The sequence below is a fragment of the Clavelina lepadiformis genome, chromosome 4, assembly GCF_947623445.1.
Source record: "Clavelina lepadiformis chromosome 4, kaClaLepa1.1, whole genome shotgun sequence".
In the NCBI taxonomy this organism is placed as follows: Eukaryota; Metazoa; Chordata; class Ascidiacea; order Aplousobranchia; family Clavelinidae; genus Clavelina; species Clavelina lepadiformis.
The window spans coordinates 21,394,708-21,412,992 of record NC_135243.1 but is presented as its reverse complement, the minus strand read 5'-3'; the positions used below and the strand labels follow the sequence as shown (position 1 = coordinate 21,412,992).

At 35.7% G+C, this 18,285-nt stretch overlaps 2 protein-coding genes across 2 annotated transcripts; both read right to left on the bottom strand.

The window, feature by feature from the left end:
- Window positions 1-239: 239 nt before the first annotated feature.
- On the bottom strand, window positions 240-6,074 carry LOC143452667 (toll-like receptor 7). The gene is made up of 2 exons (XM_076953719.1): window positions 3,091-6,074; window positions 240-2,954 (listed from the first exon to the last, which is right to left on the bottom strand). Exons 1-2 carry the CDS (start codon window positions 6,066-6,068, stop codon window positions 2,705-2,707), a joined length of 3,228 nt encoding a protein of 1,075 aa, XP_076809834.1. The 5' UTR covers window positions 6,069-6,074; the 3' UTR covers window positions 240-2,704.
- A 2,105-nt stretch (window positions 6,075-8,179) lies between these two features.
- On the bottom strand, window positions 8,180-13,030 carry LOC143452668 (toll-like receptor 9). The gene is made up of 2 exons (XM_076953720.1): window positions 10,476-13,030; window positions 8,180-10,339 (listed from the first exon to the last, which is right to left on the bottom strand). The coding sequence occupies exons 1-2, from the start codon at window positions 12,764-12,766 to the stop codon at window positions 10,090-10,092; spliced, it is 2,541 nt and encodes an 846-aa protein (XP_076809835.1). The 5' UTR covers window positions 12,767-13,030; the 3' UTR covers window positions 8,180-10,089.
- Between the last annotated feature and the right edge of the window lie 5,255 nt (window positions 13,031-18,285).

The window sequence follows — 18,285 nt, the reverse complement described above, 5'->3', positions numbered from 1 at the left end:
GTGGAGGCAAGTAACCGCTAGGTGCCAATTGTTGCCGGGGAACGATCCTGGGCGTCCTCATGGGACCATTGCAGGTTTATCTACAAAATGGTTGCGCTAACGTCTACTAAATACAATGCCACCAATAAACTCTTTTCTAATTCAAAATAATAAAAGTAATAAAAAGGTCAAACGTATGTTTTCCCTACTTTTGTTACGTAGAAGCAGACTTGTAGCCTAAGCATAAAGAAAGTCAGAAAAATTGCAACAATGATTTATTGACTAAAGACAAACAGTTGCTGAAGTGGGAAAGCTTTTTTCCGTCTTTTGTTATTCTGTTACAGTTTCTAGTCACAGTAGGAAGGATATTCTTTAACAGGAAGCTTCATGCTGATAACAACGACTCATCGCGACTCATAACGACACCTGTTGACATCCGTTGTAACAGACTTTGCAAACTTAACATAAAACAAAAATTAGAAAAAGCGCAACAGTGATGAAAACTAAAGCAAATAAATAGTGAAGCAACTTTTAAGAATTGTAACAATAGTCGGAAAATGCAAATTTTCTCTCATTTACGAAAAAAGAGTATTTCATTTTACGAAAATGATGGTCTAACATTTTTAAAAACCAGTCAATAATTAAAAAATGCGGAATCCCGCGAATGTCCGCAAATGAGTCAGCGTGGACGCAACCCGGTCGCAAGTAACATCTTTGCGGGGTGCTGACGCGGGTGAGGGTAATAATAACCACGTGAAACTACAGAACCCTATCGTGAAAGCTGTTTGACTAAATACTTGTAGGATATGCATCGATACCATACTACCTTATTTAACGTTTGCTTTTTTACGTTTTATTTAAAGACGAGTTAGTTTTTAACGCCTTTTACAGTGTAAGTTTTATCTTGGCCAGTTTGTGTCTAATTGCCATTTTAAGCGTGGCTTGTTTTTTCTGAGAGGATTATTTTGAAGTAGGTAAGAGGACTGAAATGAATTAGTATCTTTTATTTTACAAAAACACGCTTTGAAACTTATTTCAAAGGAATTAAATTTGGCAACACAATTTTTCTTGAACTTCTACCGCATACAAAACTGAAATAATGATAAAATTTTTAGATACATAAAAGCTATAGTTAAAAAACATCATGTCTGACCTATAAGTGGTGCAACAATGTGCGCAAAATATCACAAGGGGAAATCTTGATTTGTGTTTACTATAGAATTTTCGTTCCCCGAATACATGGAAGTTTCCCTTTAAATAATTACGTAACGTTAATTTGCAAAATTGTCCGCCTCGCTTTCCTTAGCCGCGCTTGCTACAAAGTGCACTTAAACCTACGCAACCTACCTGTGTGTCATGGGTTACCATTTGTTTTGGCTGGATTCAGTCAATTTTATAAACCGTCAGTTTTACTGCTGGAATCCAAAATAGAGCATTTTGTGTTTAACATATCAGTGAATCAAATGGCAAGTTCCAAGTCAAAGTTGGGCCCTTATACGCAAGTTATCTCCAGCACAAGGGTGACGCGTCAAAGGATGTGGAGCCCAGCGTAAAAACCGTAAAAAATTGTATCAAATGTAGCTCGTTTCGAATATAAATTACAAACACAAATTTTTAAAATTTCATAAAAGGATTTTACCAAATCACATTTCCCCAGTAACTCAGTACAATACCAGCATTTCTTTACATTAAGCTTTTAACCATATGACGACGATCTATTTAAAACAAAGTTCGCAAATATTGTCCGACAAGGAATAATTTTAATTGATCGATCAAATATCATTTAACTGTACACCAATGTTCTGTTATAAAGTAATTTGAAAAAAACTTTAGCGATTTATATTTAACTATATATCGGTCCTTCTATTTTAAAGTGTCGTGCTGCTATTTGAGAAGGCGGGACTTCACGCAAAGAAGAAACTAACAATCATCAAACGGCGGTCAGTGTAACAAAGAACTCTAAATACTTTTGGAAGCCAAGAAACCAATAATGACATTTAGATTAGGGCGAACACAAATTTCTTAGAAGCTATGTCTGTCGACTGATATCCAGTGATCTACATCATGTTTCGTATATTTAAAAAATGTTTCAGCGAAATATTCTCGCATGGCTTTCAAATCAGCAGGCAATAATCTCATCATACATGTTTAGTTAATTAAAGACAATTCTGCTTTTTGGTAATTTGGAGTTGTTTTCGTGACGTTTTGTCGTGATCCATTTGCGTAATATGACATTACCTGGGCAACGAACGTTACAAAGCTTTAAAAAAACATCATCAATGCATACATACGAATGCGTTTACTTATACAAATCAATTAACAAACATGCAAGAAGTCTTTCTTTTACGAAATATCTAACATTATGGCCATTTATTTATATACTATCAGGTAGTAATACTATACAAATACCCAAGCAACTATTCATAACTTAACTGAGGCCCATTACAACTCACTTATAGTGATGGTCTCTTTAGAAAAACACTAACAAATTGTAACAAGTTTCTTTAATTTCCAAAAAAGTTAACGTTAAAAATAAAGGTTTTTTGTATGAATGATTATATAATCCTTATAACATATGTTATTTACATTTCAATAAAACCATTTTAATCGGACATTTTATCCTTTTCCAATTTATGATTTGATTAATTTAAAAATAAAGATTGTTTTTTTTGTCAAAATTAACAAAACAAACTTTGACACTCAAAATTTAACATTTACCCACTTACTACATTTCGCTTTCAGTAATATGATCATACAGTCTTGTGTTGATCGCAAAAGCAGTTCGCAGAGTTTCAAAGAACATAACTTCATCGTCGTTTGTTTGATCGAATCTCAAGAAATTGTAGAATTTTCGGTTGAAAGTTTGTTGAATTAATTCTGGAACGCAAACTGCTTCTTCACCATGCCACTCCACTAATATCAGTTGATCCCTTCCAGCAGAGTATTGGATTTCCTGTAGGGCCATCAACAAAAACCTGCATTAGAAAAAGATCGGTGTAAATTACAGAATTCTTGACTTTGTGCGTATAGTAAAGTATACGCATAAATATGTGCAACTGCGGACTAAATTATTGCACAATTCTATTGTAGTATAAAAATTTGTATAATCACTTGCAAATCGGTGTGTCACAAAATCTTCCAGAAAAGATTACAATGGTTTTGCGGCTGTTTGTGACAAGACGAAGAAGATTTTTAGTTGAAGACGCACCAGCGTCAATGTCACGACCAGCTAAGAAAAGTTCAATGGATGGATTTCCGTTTATCATCCCAGGTACCAGTTTGTTATCCACCCAATCACCGAGTTCATCATTTTTGTGGTCAAAGAATACAAAAGCTTCTTTGTTTTCGTAAAGTCTTGCTGGAATATCGCCTGGTTTTAATGATTGAACTCTGAAATATTCATGGACTTTTCGAAATATAAATCTCTTAAACCATTTGCTGTAACCAGCAGCGCCGCATAAAATAAACAATGCAAAGAATAATGTAAATGCGATTGTAAATGTGAGATGACTCTGCAAATCACACGATGTGTTAAACCCATATCGAGACACCGGTTGATCGTGCAAATTAATCGGGGATTTACACGTCACACAGCCGCCATAATATTGATCAATAACCGATGTGCATTGTGCGAAAAATCCTGGAAGTTTTGGTTTGCCACTTGCGTCAGAAATATACCAACGATGGAATTTATCCCATATGTAACAAGAACAATCAAGTTCGTTCCACCTTACGTCCAAATACACAAGTGAGTCCAACATATCGTTGTTGAAAATACTTGGGTCAAGTCGAAAAATGAAATTTTCACTGAGATCAAGAATCTTAAGCTTTAGATATGAAAAAAATGCTGGTTCAATCAAACCGACTTTGTTATGAGCAAGTGTTAAATTCTCCAGATGAATAAGAAATGACAAATTTCCTTTCAGTTCAAGAATATTATTGTAGTTTAAATTCAAAACCTTCAACTTTTTTGTATTTCTTAACGAAGTAGATGGAAATATCGCTAAATTGTTGTGGCTCAAATCAAAAAATTCGAGATTATCTAAACCTTGCAACCAATTGTCTGGTGTAGGTGAGATAACGCGGCAGTTGCTAAGAACAAGGTTTCTGAGCTTTGGCATAAATTGAAGAAAGCCTCGATTTGCGTAAGCAGTATCACCAAAATCATTTTGTGCAACATTTAACTCTACCAAAGAGTTTATTTTACAATGGTTGTTGATGACGTTCCAGTTTAAGAACAATGTACTAAGAAATGTAGGCATACCTGGAACAATCAAACTTAATTGGATTTGTGCCGATTGATTCAAGTGACATAGAAAGTTGAAGTTGAATTTTGCGATGTTTAAGTCTTCCCTAAAAACAGAGATAATCTGACGGAGATTAGACAAAGTACTGAAAGCAGAAGGATCAATTTTCACAATAGGATTTTGAGACAGGTTGATGCTGCATAAATTCACTAAATGCTTTAAGTCATCTGATCTTATTTCTCTTATTTGGTTAAATGATAAATCAAGAATTTTTGTCGTCGGTAACAAAAGCTCTGTTTCCTCGGATATGGAGATGATTTTGTTGTAAGAATAATCAAGTAAACCGCTGATGTCGTAACGGGTTTCGTTTGGGTATTTCAGACAACCATCTGGATACAAAAAATGGTTTTTCAATACATTTTCATGTAAGTAAGCAACTGTTTCTTCACTTAAAGTGTCATCAGCAAAAGTTAAATGGTTGTTTGAGGCTCGTATGTTATTAAGATGACGCAACCCAGACCATGCATCGGAGGAAATGCGATGTACATTGCAGTAAGAAATATCAATTGTGGTTAGATGAGTTAAATTTGATAAACTGGCAAATGATTGATTGTCAATTTCAAGGAACTGCACAGAAAACTCAATCTTATAATAAGCCTTTAAATTAGATCCTAATATTGTTACTTCGAGAGAAGACAAAGATGCAAAAGCTTCTCCCAAATGAAGTACATTTGTTGGTTTACTTTCGGGAAGAAAATAATTGTTATACGACAGATCAATAAATCGTAGTTTATAGAGACTAACCAAGTATATTGGGTCAAATATTGTCTTTTGCAAACAATTGAGAGAAAGGTCTAAAATTTCAAGATTTTTGTTGTTTTTGAATATCCCATCTGGTAAAAACGAAATGTTGCTTTCTGAAAGATTAAGAAATTTGAGATGTTTGAGTGGATCAAATGCACCGTCCTCAACAACAAATGAGCACGGGGATACGTAAAGCATACCGGATAAATCTAAATGTTCCAAGTTTGTCGCGTTTACAAAATCGTCTGTTTTCAAGCGAGGTATGGGGTTTGTGGCAAACGAAAGAGCTTTTAATTGATTACCAAGTAAGCTTTTTGGGATCGCTTTCCAGCTGTTTCCGCTTAAATCCATGTATTGCAGACTGGAAGTTAGTGATTGTGTTATTGTGAAGTTTCTTGGGCAAGTGTTGATAGACATTTGAAGAAAACAATTGATACGACCAAACAAAATAGTCAACTCGGATAACTTTTGTAGTTGTTCGGTTACATTACCAAGTAAGTTCCAAGTTACATCAAGTCCTTCTATAAAACGAGGTAATTGCTGAGGAAATTCAAAAAGATAGTTACCAAACAAATCCAACCATTTCAAATGAACAAGATGTTGCAAAGCACCAGGCTCAATGTACAGGTCATCATTACATGGTGGAAGAGAAAGCTTGCCTAAAACAGGTGTAACGCAGTTTAAAGCCAACCCCAACAAACTTATGTTTGGATAGGAAAGGAAATCACTTCGTTCGATGCGTCTAATAACATTTTCATCAAGATATAACGCTTCCACATTTGTTTGCAAATTTTGAGGAACCTTAGTTAGTCCACGGTTTGTGCAATTAACATAAACATAATTGCGATTAAGCCAAGGGGCACTTTTAGCAAGTATATCTATTTTGCTGACATATTCCAATGAGGACATCGTGTACATACGAACTAAATCTATTCCGTGAATATTTTTGGCTTCATCACAATAATTCCAAGGATTTCTTGACGATCCGCGAGAAAACAACAGTAACTGAATCAGCACTATAAGCATCCAGCAGATCATGTTCTCTAAAAACAAGTAATTCTATAACTCTATAGGTTAGCTAAAGATAAATTCTTACTTAAACTTGGAAAAGAGATCCATATTTGAAAATTTACGCTTTTTAGTCCCTGGTTATAGCCTATATAACTTCAATTTATGATTACTCAACCTAAACTGTATATTTAGCATAAAATATTCAAAACACCAATTTACATCGAAATAATGATCTTAAAGTCTGTTCTTTTAGGAGATCAATTTCGTTCTTTCGTTTTGAAAGTTTAGTTTTATTTAATGGATCAATGTTACTCGACCGATTCGAATTTGTTTATTTATATTTTTTCTTTAATTATTTTGCAGTCGGCTCTTAGAATTTGTAGAAAGCAAATAAAACCACTTTACTGTAAATGATGAGCTTTGTTTAGTTTATTTTAATTCTTTTTTTCACTCTCTAAACGTTTTACAAAAGTTTTTGTGGACTAACCGTTTGGTTTATTGGTCGCCATTTTCTTGCTCTGCCGAAAAATAGTTTGCGCAGAAAAAGGCACCGTACGTGCGTCCTGTGAAGTAACACTACATACTGTATGGCAAAATATTTGTGACGTAGAAAGTAAAAATGCTCATGACTTAAGATCGTAAAATTTTTCGGATTTGTTTAATTAAGCTTAGTTTCGCTCCAAGAAGTCACGCAACTTCATATTTTCGTGGAAGTTCTTCCACTAACAAATAAATACATGTCAAAACACATGATCTTATATTATATTCTGCTTTTAATATTTTTGACCCACTCGCATGACAAACGAGAAAGACATTCATTCATTCATTCATTATTATTCATTAAAACGTTCATTAAAACCCAGCATGCACAACAACGCTATAACGCTATAGTGGCCAACACAAAACAATAACAGCCTTCTATTTTCGTCAAATGAGGCTGCGTTAAGTCTAAAATTGGCAGGAGCTCTTGTACCGATTTGCAGTTTAAATCGGAAAGACCAAAAGCCTCTTATTAAATCTATACCAAGTCCCAGGAATACATACACAATAAACCATATTTATGATGCCTCGATTTCAATATACCATAGTATAGAACGGTTCTATAAGATAGGATATACAGGGCACATTCACTTTAGCTGAAAGACTCAGGTCTATATTACTTAATTCCTTTTTAGCGATTGGGCTCGTTCAACGTAGCCTACGTTCAAGCATTATCTTTTGAGCTGCGTAGACTTTCAGTTTGTCGTACTTTAGAGTCGTTTAATTTCGTTTTATTTTGTTAAATCGCCATTAACTGCGCGGAACGAAAATTACGTTGAAGTGGAAGTGGCAGTGGCGTCGCTACACCTTCGTTGTTTTTGCTTTGCGTCTGTTTTGTTTTTGTAGTGGAAAGTCACAAATGTTTCCTTGGTAACGTGCCTTCGCTTGTATGTTTCGTCCCGGTCCTGCCATGATCGCTTTGGTTTATACATGGATTTATAGTTTAGATTTGTAAATCTTGATTTGCTCGGAAAACTAATGCGTCACTTTGACTGAAAATCTGATCCTGCAATAATAAGAATAAGCGAAGGCGTGATCTTTTCAGCAAGCACTCACACACCAAGGAAGCCCTCACGAAATTCTTGTATTGATCTAACACAAATGTAAGCAGACGGATACCTCGTGTGTACTGCAGCACTAAATTCTAAATCGACTGCTTTCCATAAAACGTGCTTATCCTGCTTCACAGCGCAAAGGGCAGGCGTGAAACGCATATCTCCAATCACGTAGAAACACGAGCGATACATAGCGCACAGTTTAGTCTAAAATTGTAGAAATATTTACAACAGATAAAACAAAAATATGAAAACAACGTTGTGGCGCCACCTAACGTCATCGAATCAAATTTAAAGAAGCCAAATGTAATGCAGCTATATATTGGCCGACACGTAACACGCAAGTTTTTTGTTAATTTTGCAAGTTTTAAAATATAAGCTAATGCATGTTTATTCCAAGGCAAGCCTGAAGACTCTTCTATATAATCGTTAAATCTTTAACAAATTAACCGAGATTTTCTTTTGATTCCGCAGATTTCTTCATGAATAAGAAAGCACGGCCCAAAGAAAAGTTTCGTGTCAGTTTGACAACGACATTTCAAGAGCATGTTGACGATTATTTTATTTGCATTGGTGCGCAGATAAGTCAAGACCATGCAATATAAATCATTGTTTAATTTCGTAATATAATCATGACAGAAGTTTGTCAATTCTTGTTCAATCTTTTCAATGACTGGTATTTATATAAAAAATTCAAACACATAATGGAACATAAGAACATTTGCCAGATCTGAAATGAATCTTTCGCTCGATCACACTTCACACACTTCACACACTGCACACACAGCCACACTTCAAAACATAAGTTACGGTGATACTTCATTAGGCAAACGTACAACTTTGCAAATGCCTGTAAAATGTGTGTACCAATGCACAACAATCGTCAAAAGTTGCAGTAACTGTAGCTCGTTTCGAACATAAATTACCAACTCGAATTTACACAGTTTTATAAAAGGATTGTTTCAAAACGTGTTTCACCTATAACTGAGTACAGTACCCGCATTTCTGGGTATTAAGCTTTTAGCCGTGCGACGACGATATATTAACGTAAAGTTCGCAAACATTGTTTGACAGAGAATAATTTTAATCAATCGAACAATCATCACCTTACTGTAATAACACCAATTATAAGATTGCAGCCGCGAGATGGCTCGCCTGCCAAACTAATTTATATTTATATTTGTGGACAAATAACTTTTAAGACCGCCGCGTTAATTCATGGAAGTAATTGTGTCTGTTTTCGTGGTTCAGTATTGTTTGTATGCAGCTGTTTCTGAGTTTGGCGGCAGCGAGAAGCATAGTTATAAAACCTTGCTATTTTTGGTCGCTTGGCTTTCACGTGGGTTGTTGTTTTCTTTTTCGTCCTAGGTTTTCGGTTGCAATACACTTCGTTTTTATAAGTGTGCATAATAGAAACGAGAGAAAGCAATTAAGCGTCAAGATCGGGTCGCGTAAGGAAACTATCCGCGTTTTCGTAACATTGTCCCAAGCGCCAGCGGTCGCATGACAGAACGACTAACTTTACACCAATGTTCTGTTTTAAAGTAATTTGATAAAAACTTTAGCGATGTATATTTAACTATATATCGGTCTTTCTATTTTAAAGTGTCGTGCTGCTTTTCGCTTGGCGGGACTTCACGCAAAGAAGAAACAAACACTCATCAGACAGCCGTCGGTGCAACAAAGAACTCTAAATACTTTTGGAAGCCAAGAAACCAATCATGACATTTAGGGCGAACACAAATTTCATAGAAGCAATGTCTGTCGACTGGTACCCAGTGATCTAAATCATGTTTCGTATATTTAAGAACTGTTTCAGCGAAATATTTACGCATGGCTTTCAAATCAGCAGGCAATAATTTCGTAACACACGTTTAGTTAATTAAAGACAATTCTGCTTTTTGGTAATTTGGATTTGTTTTCGTGACGTTTTGTCGTGATCCGTTTGCGTATTATGACATCACCTGGGCAACGAACGTCACAAAGCTTTATAAAACACATCATCAATGCATACATACGACTGCGTTTAATTCAACAAATTATGTAACAAAAATGTATAAAGTCTTTCTTATACAAGATATCTAACATTAAAGCCATTTATTTATATACTATCAGGTAGTAATACTATACAAATACTCAAGCAACTATTCATAACTTAACTGAGACCCATTACAAGTCACTTAAAGTGATGGTCTCTTTAGAAACACACTAAAACATTGTAACAAGTGTCTTCAATTTCCAAAATGTTAACGTTAAGAAATAAAGGTCTTTTTGTATGAATGATTATATAATCCTTTTAACATATGTTATCTACATTTCAATAAGTCCATATTAATCGGACATTTTATCCTTTATCAATTAAATTTGTGATTAGATTATTTTAAAAACGAATATTTTTTTGCCAAACTTAACAAAACAAACTTTGACACTCAACATTTAACATTTCCCACATTCTACATTTCGCTTTCAGTAACGTGGTCATTCAGTCTTGTGCTGCTCGCAAAAGCAGTTCGCAGAGTTTCAAAGAACATAACTTCATCGTCGTTTGTTTGATCGAATCTCAAGAAATTGAAAAATTTTCTGTTGAAAGTCTGTTGAATTAATTCTGGAACGCAAACTGCTTCTTCATCATGCCACTCCACTAATATCAGCTGATCCCTTCCAGCAGAGTATTGGATTTCCTGTAGGGCCATCAACAAAAACCTGCAATAGAAAACGATCGGTGTAAATTTCAGAATTCTTGACTTTGTGCGTATAGTAAAGTATACCCATAAATATGTGCAACTGCGGACTACATTATTGCGCAATTCTATTGTATTATAAAAATTTGTATAATTACTTGCAAATCGGTGTGTCACAAAATCTTCCTGAAAAAATTACAATGGTTTTGCGGCTGTTTGTGACAAGACGGAGAAGATTGTTAGTTGACGACGCACCAGCATCGATGTCACGACCAGCTAAAAAAAGTTCAATCGATGGATTTCCGTTCATCATCCCAGGTACCAGTTTGTTATCCACCCAATCACCGAGTTCATCATTGTTGTGGTCAAAGAATACAAAAGCGTTTTTGTTTTTGTAAAGTCTTGCTGGAATATCGCCTGGTTTTAATGATTGAACTCTGAAATATTCATGAACTTTTCGAAATACAAATCTCTTAAACACTTTGCTGTAACCAGCAGCGCCGCATAAAATAAACAATGCAAAGAATAATGTAAATGCGATTGTGAATGTGAGATGACTCTGCAAATCACACGATGTGTTAAACCCATATCGAGACACCGGTTGATCGTGCAAATTAGTCGGGGATTTACACGTCACACAGCCGCCATAATATTGATCAATAACCGATGTGCATTGTGCGAAAAATCCTGGAAGTTTTGGTTTGCCACTTGCGTCAGATATATACCAACGATGGAATTTATCCCATATGTAACAAGAACAATCAAGTTCGTTCCACCTTACGTCCAAATACACAAGTGAGTCCAACATATCTTTGTTGAAAATACTTGGGTCAAGTCGAAAAATGAAATTTGAACTGAGATCAAGAATCTGAAGCTTTATATATGAAAAAAATCCTGGTTCAATCAAACCGATTTTGTTATGAGCAAGTGTTAAATTCTCCAGATGAATAAGAAATGACAAGTTTCCTTTCAGTTCAAGAATGTTATTGTAGTTTAGATTTAAGACCTTCAACTTTTTTGTATTTCTTAAAGAAGTAGATGGAAACATCGCCAACTTGTTGTGGCTCAAATCAAAAACTTCGAGATTATCTAAACCTTGCAACCAATTGTCTGGCGTAGGTGAGATAACGCGGCAGTTGCTAAGAACAAGGTTTCTGAGCTTTGGCATAAATTGAAGAAAGCCTCGATTTGCGTAAGCAGTATCACCAAAATCATTTTGTGCAACATTTAACTCCACCAAGGAGTTTATTTTACAATGGTTGTTGATGACGTTCCAGTTTAAGAACAATGTACTCAGAAATGTAGGCATACCTGGAACAATCAAACTTAATTGGATTTGTGCTGATTGATTCAAGTGACATAGAAAGTTGAGATTTAAAGTAGCAACGATCAAGTCTTCCCTGGCAAAAAAAATAATCTGACGGAGATTAGACAAAGTACTGAAAGCAGAATGATCAATTTTCACAATGGGATTTTGAGACAGATCGATGCTGCATAAATTCACCAGATGCTTTAAGTCATTTGATCTTATTTCTCTTATTTGGTTAAATGATAAATCAAGAATTTTTGTCGTCGCTAACAAAAGCTCTGTTTTCTCGGATATGGAGACGATTTTGTTGTACGAATAATCAAGTAAACCGCTGATGTCGTAACGGGTTTCGTTTGGGTATTTCAGACAACCATCTGGATACGAAAAATGGTTTTTCAATACATTTCCATGTAAGTAAGCAACTGTTTCTTCACTTAAAGTGTCATCAGCAAAAGTTAAGTGGTTGTTTGAGGCTCGTAGGTCATTAAGATGACGCAACCCAGACCATGCATCGGAGGAAATGCGATGAACATTGCAGTAAGAAATATCGATTGTGGTTAGATGAGTTAAATTTGATAAACTGGCAAATGATTGATTGTCAATTTCAAGGAACTGCACAGAAAACTCTAATCTCAAGTAATCCTTTAATCCAGATCCAAATATTATTTCTTCGAGGGAAGACAAAGATGAATAAGCTTCTCCTAAACGAAGTAACTTTATTGGTTTATTTTCTGGAAGAAAATAATTGTTATACGACAAGTCAATAAATCGTAGTTTATAGAGACTAACCAGGTATGTTGGGTCAAATATTGTCTTTTGCAAACAATTGAGAGAAAGGTCTAAAATGTCAAGATTTTCGTTATTTTTAAATATCCCATCTGGTAAAAACGAAATGCCGTTTAGTGAAAGATTAAGAAATTTGAGATGGTTAAGTGGATCAAACACACCATCTTCTACAACAAATGAGCACGGGGATACGGTAAGCATACCGGACAGATCTAAATGTCCCAAATTTGTCGCGTTTACAAAATCGTTTCTCCTCAAGCGAGAAATGCGGTTTGTGGCAATAGAAAGCGCTTTTAATTGATTACCAAGTAAGTTTTTTGGGATAAATGTCCAGTTATTGTCGCTTAAATCCATGTATTGCAAACTGGAAGATAGTGGTTGTGTTATTGTGAAGTTTCTTGGGCAGGTGTTGATTGACACTTGACGAAAACAATTGATACTACCGATTAAAACAGTTAAATTGGAAAATTTTCGTAGTTGTTCAGTTACATCCCCAAGCAAGTTCCAAGTTATATCCAAGCCTTTTATGGAAAGTGGAAGTTTCTGTGGAAACTCGTGAAAATAGTTCCCAGCAAAACTCAACCATTTCAAATGAACAAGATGCTGCAACGCACCAGGCTCAATGTACAGGTCGTCATTACATGGTGGAAGAGAAAGCTTGCCTAAAACACGTGGAACGCAGTTTGAATCTAACCCCAAGGCACTTATATTTGGATAGGAAAGGAAATCACTTCGTTCAATACGTCGTATAACATTGGCATTAAGTAATAACGCTTCCACATTTGTTGGCAAATTTTGAGGAACCTTTGTTATTCCACGGTTTGTGCAATTAACAAAAAAAACATTTCGATCAAGACTTGGAACACTTTTCACAAAAATATCTATACTGCTGACATGGTCAAATGAAGTCACCGTGAACATGCGAACTAAATCAATTCCGTTGATATTTCTCGCTTCATCACAATAATTCCAAGGATTTCTAGACGATCCGCGAGAAAACAACAGAAACTGAATCAACACTGTAAGCATCCAGCAGACCATGTTTTGCAAAAACAAGTATCCTACAACTTAATTTACTTAATTATTTAAGGTTATCTAAAGATAAAAGCTTACTCATACTTAGGAAAGAGATTCATATTAGACAATCTAACGCTTTCCAGTACCTGGTTATAGCCTATATAACTTCAATTTTACAATATTATATGCAAAATTGTATATTTGCCATGAAATATGCTAATCACCAACTTACATCAAAATCGTCGACTTGAAAACTGTTCGTTTAATGATCAACTTTTTTTGGGAGAGTTTAATTCAATTTAATGGATAAATTCTCTCTACTGATTCGAATCTTTCTTTATTTTGCTTTCGGGTCTTAAAAGTTGCAGAAAGCGTATATAAAACCACTTTGCTGTAAATGATGAGCTAGGTTAAGTTGATTTTAAAAACCTTTTCTTTTTTCTTTAAACTATTTTCGAAAGTTTTTCTAAACAAATCGTTTGATTAAATGGTCACCTACATCTTGGTGAGCAGAAAATTTGTTTGCGCAGAAAAAGGCACCGTTTGTGCGTCCTGTGAAGTAACACTACATGCAGTATGGCAAAATATTTGTGACGACAAGAAATTAAAAAGGTTATAATTAAGATCGTAAAATTCGTCGAATCGTAATGATTACGATGTATGCGTTTTAATTTTTGCTCCAAGAAGCCGGGAACTCCCTATTTGCGTTGAAGTTTTTCCATCAACGAGTAAATACGTGCAAAAACACATGATTTTATAATCTGCCATAAATACTCTTGTAACATTTCACTATACCCTATTTTAATGGAAATCACACGTACGTCTGAAGATAATGAGTTATTTTGGCACTAAAACCACCACTGTTATTTATTGACGCCATCACATCATAAACTATAAAAACGTTTAGCTTTTTAATTTAATTTATTATCGGTTTTTAATTCATTAAAATCCAGTGAACGAATAAATACATATCGAATGACAAACGAGAAAGACATTCAATCATTACTATTCATTAAAAACATTCATCAAACCCATCATGCACAACAACGTTAACGCTATAGTGGCGAACACAAAACAAAAAACAGCTTTCTACCCGTCAAATAAGACAACGTTAAACCAAAAAGTTGCTGAAGCTGCCGAACCGATGTGCAGTTTAAAATACGAATGTGACGAACCCGAGCTAGAGCCTGAAAATCCTGCACGAACGTCACCTTTTCTAAGTGTTCTCACGAACCGGAATGTTTCCTTTTTGGACCAAAAAACAAAATGAGGTAATTTTCCGAGTAGTTTCCAATCTTGCTGTGACGTCATTAAGTTTTAAAAATACTTCCTAGCTCGTCACGCATGTAGTAGATGTGATTATAATGTTCCTGTCCTTTTTCGTTAAAAACGTAAAGGCATAAAAGTTATAAATACAAAAGAGTTTATAATGTTGTAAATAGTTTTGTGAAATATAATGAATAATGATATTATATTTCTAAGAAATAAGTTCACCAAGGACCAATAGATTTTGTTTATAACCTTCGATAAACACCTTTATGTTATTACAATCCAGCATCTTAGTTTGTTTTATTATGACATCATACGTTCAAGCTCGCTTCAGGCTTGGACGAGTTTTCTTATTTTTCCACAACGGAGTACAAATCGGAGAAACAAATCCTGTCATCAAACCTATGAAGCCCAGTAATATACACAGTAGAAGGTATAGTTATGCCATGGCGCCTCGCACGCAATACTATTATAAAACATTACTATAATAAAGGTCTCAGCGTCCACAATGCAGCTGAGAGACTCACGTCCATATTGCCTCATTTTTCTGTAGCAAGTTGTCTTGCCACACACTCGTTAATAACATGAGATGATACCACGTTACAACTCAGTAAGTATTAAGCAGAGTCAAGTAATGTATACCGTTGAGGTAGTTTTGGTAATTTTTGGTTGAGGTAGTTTGTTTTAGAAATGTTTTACTTTTTTTATTTTTTCCATTACCTGTGGAGAGCGTAATTTTGAATGTAGCGGCAAGTAAGTGGCAGGACCTCCGTTAGTCTCGCTGTGCAAAATATATTTTATTTCTAGTGTATTAGGACACCAATGTTTCTGATATGTGTTAGCGTTTGTGTTTCGTCTTGATTCTACCGGAGCCTCTCTGGTATATACATAGATTTGTGTTGTTCTGAAAACTAATGCGCCAAAATAACTGTTTTCGTCTGTTTTATCTTTTACCTGTTTTTTTTGATAGGGTGCTTGTTACAGAATGTTACTGCTAGATACTATTTTACTGCTTTCACAACCCATTTAAAGCCAGGCTCTGTCATATAAAACAGCTCGCTTGTATTGTACTGTTCTATAGCACTGTTAAAATACCGTTCGTCAATTAACAGTATATAAGTCACCAACGGACATGTAAAGCATATCTTGAAAAAAGGCTTCAATATAGCGACCTTTTGCAGAGCAATATAAAGACGGATCCTCACTCTGTATATATAGAATTACCGTAAAGTTACTGCCTTCATGAAAAGAAAATCCATCACACGCTAATGAGTGCAGGTCAATAATCAGGAATAGACGTGTTCAATCAAGCGATCCACCGTGTCAATGCACCGAAGCGCTCAGCGGCAAATCACACAAAACTCAACAATAATAACAAAGAAATTCATGAGCGTAAATCAAAATGTAAAGATAACAAAAAACACCAAGGCCCAAAAGAAAAAGCACAAGTAACAAAACCCAATACAATATAAAATCAACATTTTGCCACACACCGTCCAGATTCTACCAAGACCAAAATTGTTTTCTGCACGGATTTGCCGCGCTCGGAAAACTAAAGCGTCACGTCGACTGAAAATCTGAACTTGAAGAAATACAAAGGGCAAAGGCGTGATCTTTCCAGCAAAGCAATTACACCAACAAGTAAGCAACAAAATATTAGTATTGATACAACACAACAGTATGCAGGCGTATACTTCGTATGTTTTGCACTAAATTCCAAGTGGACTGCCTTTCATAAAACGTGCTTATCGCGAAAGAGCAAACGTAAAACGCATAGCTCAAATCACGTCGAAACACGTGCGATACACAGCGCACAGCTTAATATAGAATTTTTCACAACGAATGCAAATAATAAACGTGAAATCAATATAGTGACGCCACCTAACGCCACCGCTTCAATTGTAAGACGTCAAATAACGATGGTTATGTCTGCTAATGTTGAGCAAAAACATCGTTAATCAAGTAATACAAGATCAATCCGAAAATCAAAGACATCGCCCATAAAAACCCGTAAATCATGAAATCGTTTCGAATCAGCAAGGAAGTAAAGGAAATGAAAGATACGTGTAACTTATATATATCAGCATCTCATACATTGTTATTTTGGAATTTGCATTGACTTCAACAGCTTAATGGGTCTTTTATTAGATACAAAATTTTAGTTTTAATCAATAATATAATTAATTGATTCAAATGGCATCTGTCACTTTAGAAATAAAAAAATTGCTACACAGCAGGCATTATGATACGACTTAGTCATATTGTTTGAACTTTTCACGCAACAACGGATCTTTCACCGAGGGTGCGTTTTGGTTTGTTTCAAAGAATACCACGTGGCCACCATCAATATCTTCTGGCTTTTGTTGAAAATGGACAACGGTGTCATTTCCGTTCGAAAGTGAAAGTAAAAAGTAGGAATCTCCCAAGTGAGAAACTTTCTCATAAATACTCTTTGAAATCGAATGTAAAAGTCATAGCAGAAGAACTTTTTATTTTAAGCCTAAACGATGAAAAAGGAGGTACTCTACTTGGCGTTGATCCGGGGTTTGATAAACCGTAAAACATCGGAAACCTTAGTCGCAGACCTAGAGATCGGCAGAGACTTCTTCTCTTCCAGCGCCCGAGCCATTGCCCTGGACATCTCTGGAAAGACTCCGTGTTCGGACGTATTCACTTTCACTCGACTTTCACAAACAGATGAAAGCCACCAGGACATAGCGACTGTTTCGATGAAGAATGAACTTGCAAAGATAATTGGCGAAATCAAATTGTTTAACGACAGTATTCAAGGCCAAATTTCCAGTATTGACGAAACTGTGTCTTCAGTAAAAACACATTGAGACAAACATTGAACATTGGAGATCATGTGCGCAAGGCCTGTTTGACGGTAAGAATCAACGGTACCGAAACCGTAAGTTCTCTGCTGATAAAGCACACGGGGTCCGAAACAAGCCACGTTCAAGTACACAGTTTTCTAAACATGATTCATTTAGGCAGGATTGCTTTAACCGTCAAAGCACAGTTACGAATCATAACCCTTGGATTAATTCAATTGATGTATACAGATCAACATCTCAACAACAATAGTGGAGAAGCTTATGAAAGTATTAATATAATGTTATGTTCTTTGTCCATTTGTGCTCTGGTAGACACGGGAGCCAGCGTATCACTCATGTCTAAGACTTTGTTCGATAAAGTTTTGTCCAAAAATCCGAGTACTACACTGGGCCCTATGTTTGATACACAGCTAACAACGGCTAGCGGGACTGCATTATAGGTGTTAGGCCTTGTCACGTTATCAGTTTAAGTGGCTGGTTTGATCACAGAGTGTGAAATCTACGTCGTCAATCAACTCGCAGAGCTGGATCTTTCTAGAAGCTGGATCTTCGTCGGCACCCCTGCTTGATGGGAAAGTGACCCTACAGCGGAACAAAATCTACATCGTTGAAGACCTGATCGTCCCCGCTTCCACCGAGGTGTGCACTTTCGGCTTATTTTGTAGAGATCCGATGCTTAAGATGTCCGACCTTGAGTTTCCGGCATTAGTTGAAGGTAACCTCCGTTTGAATGATGAATAGGGTGTACTA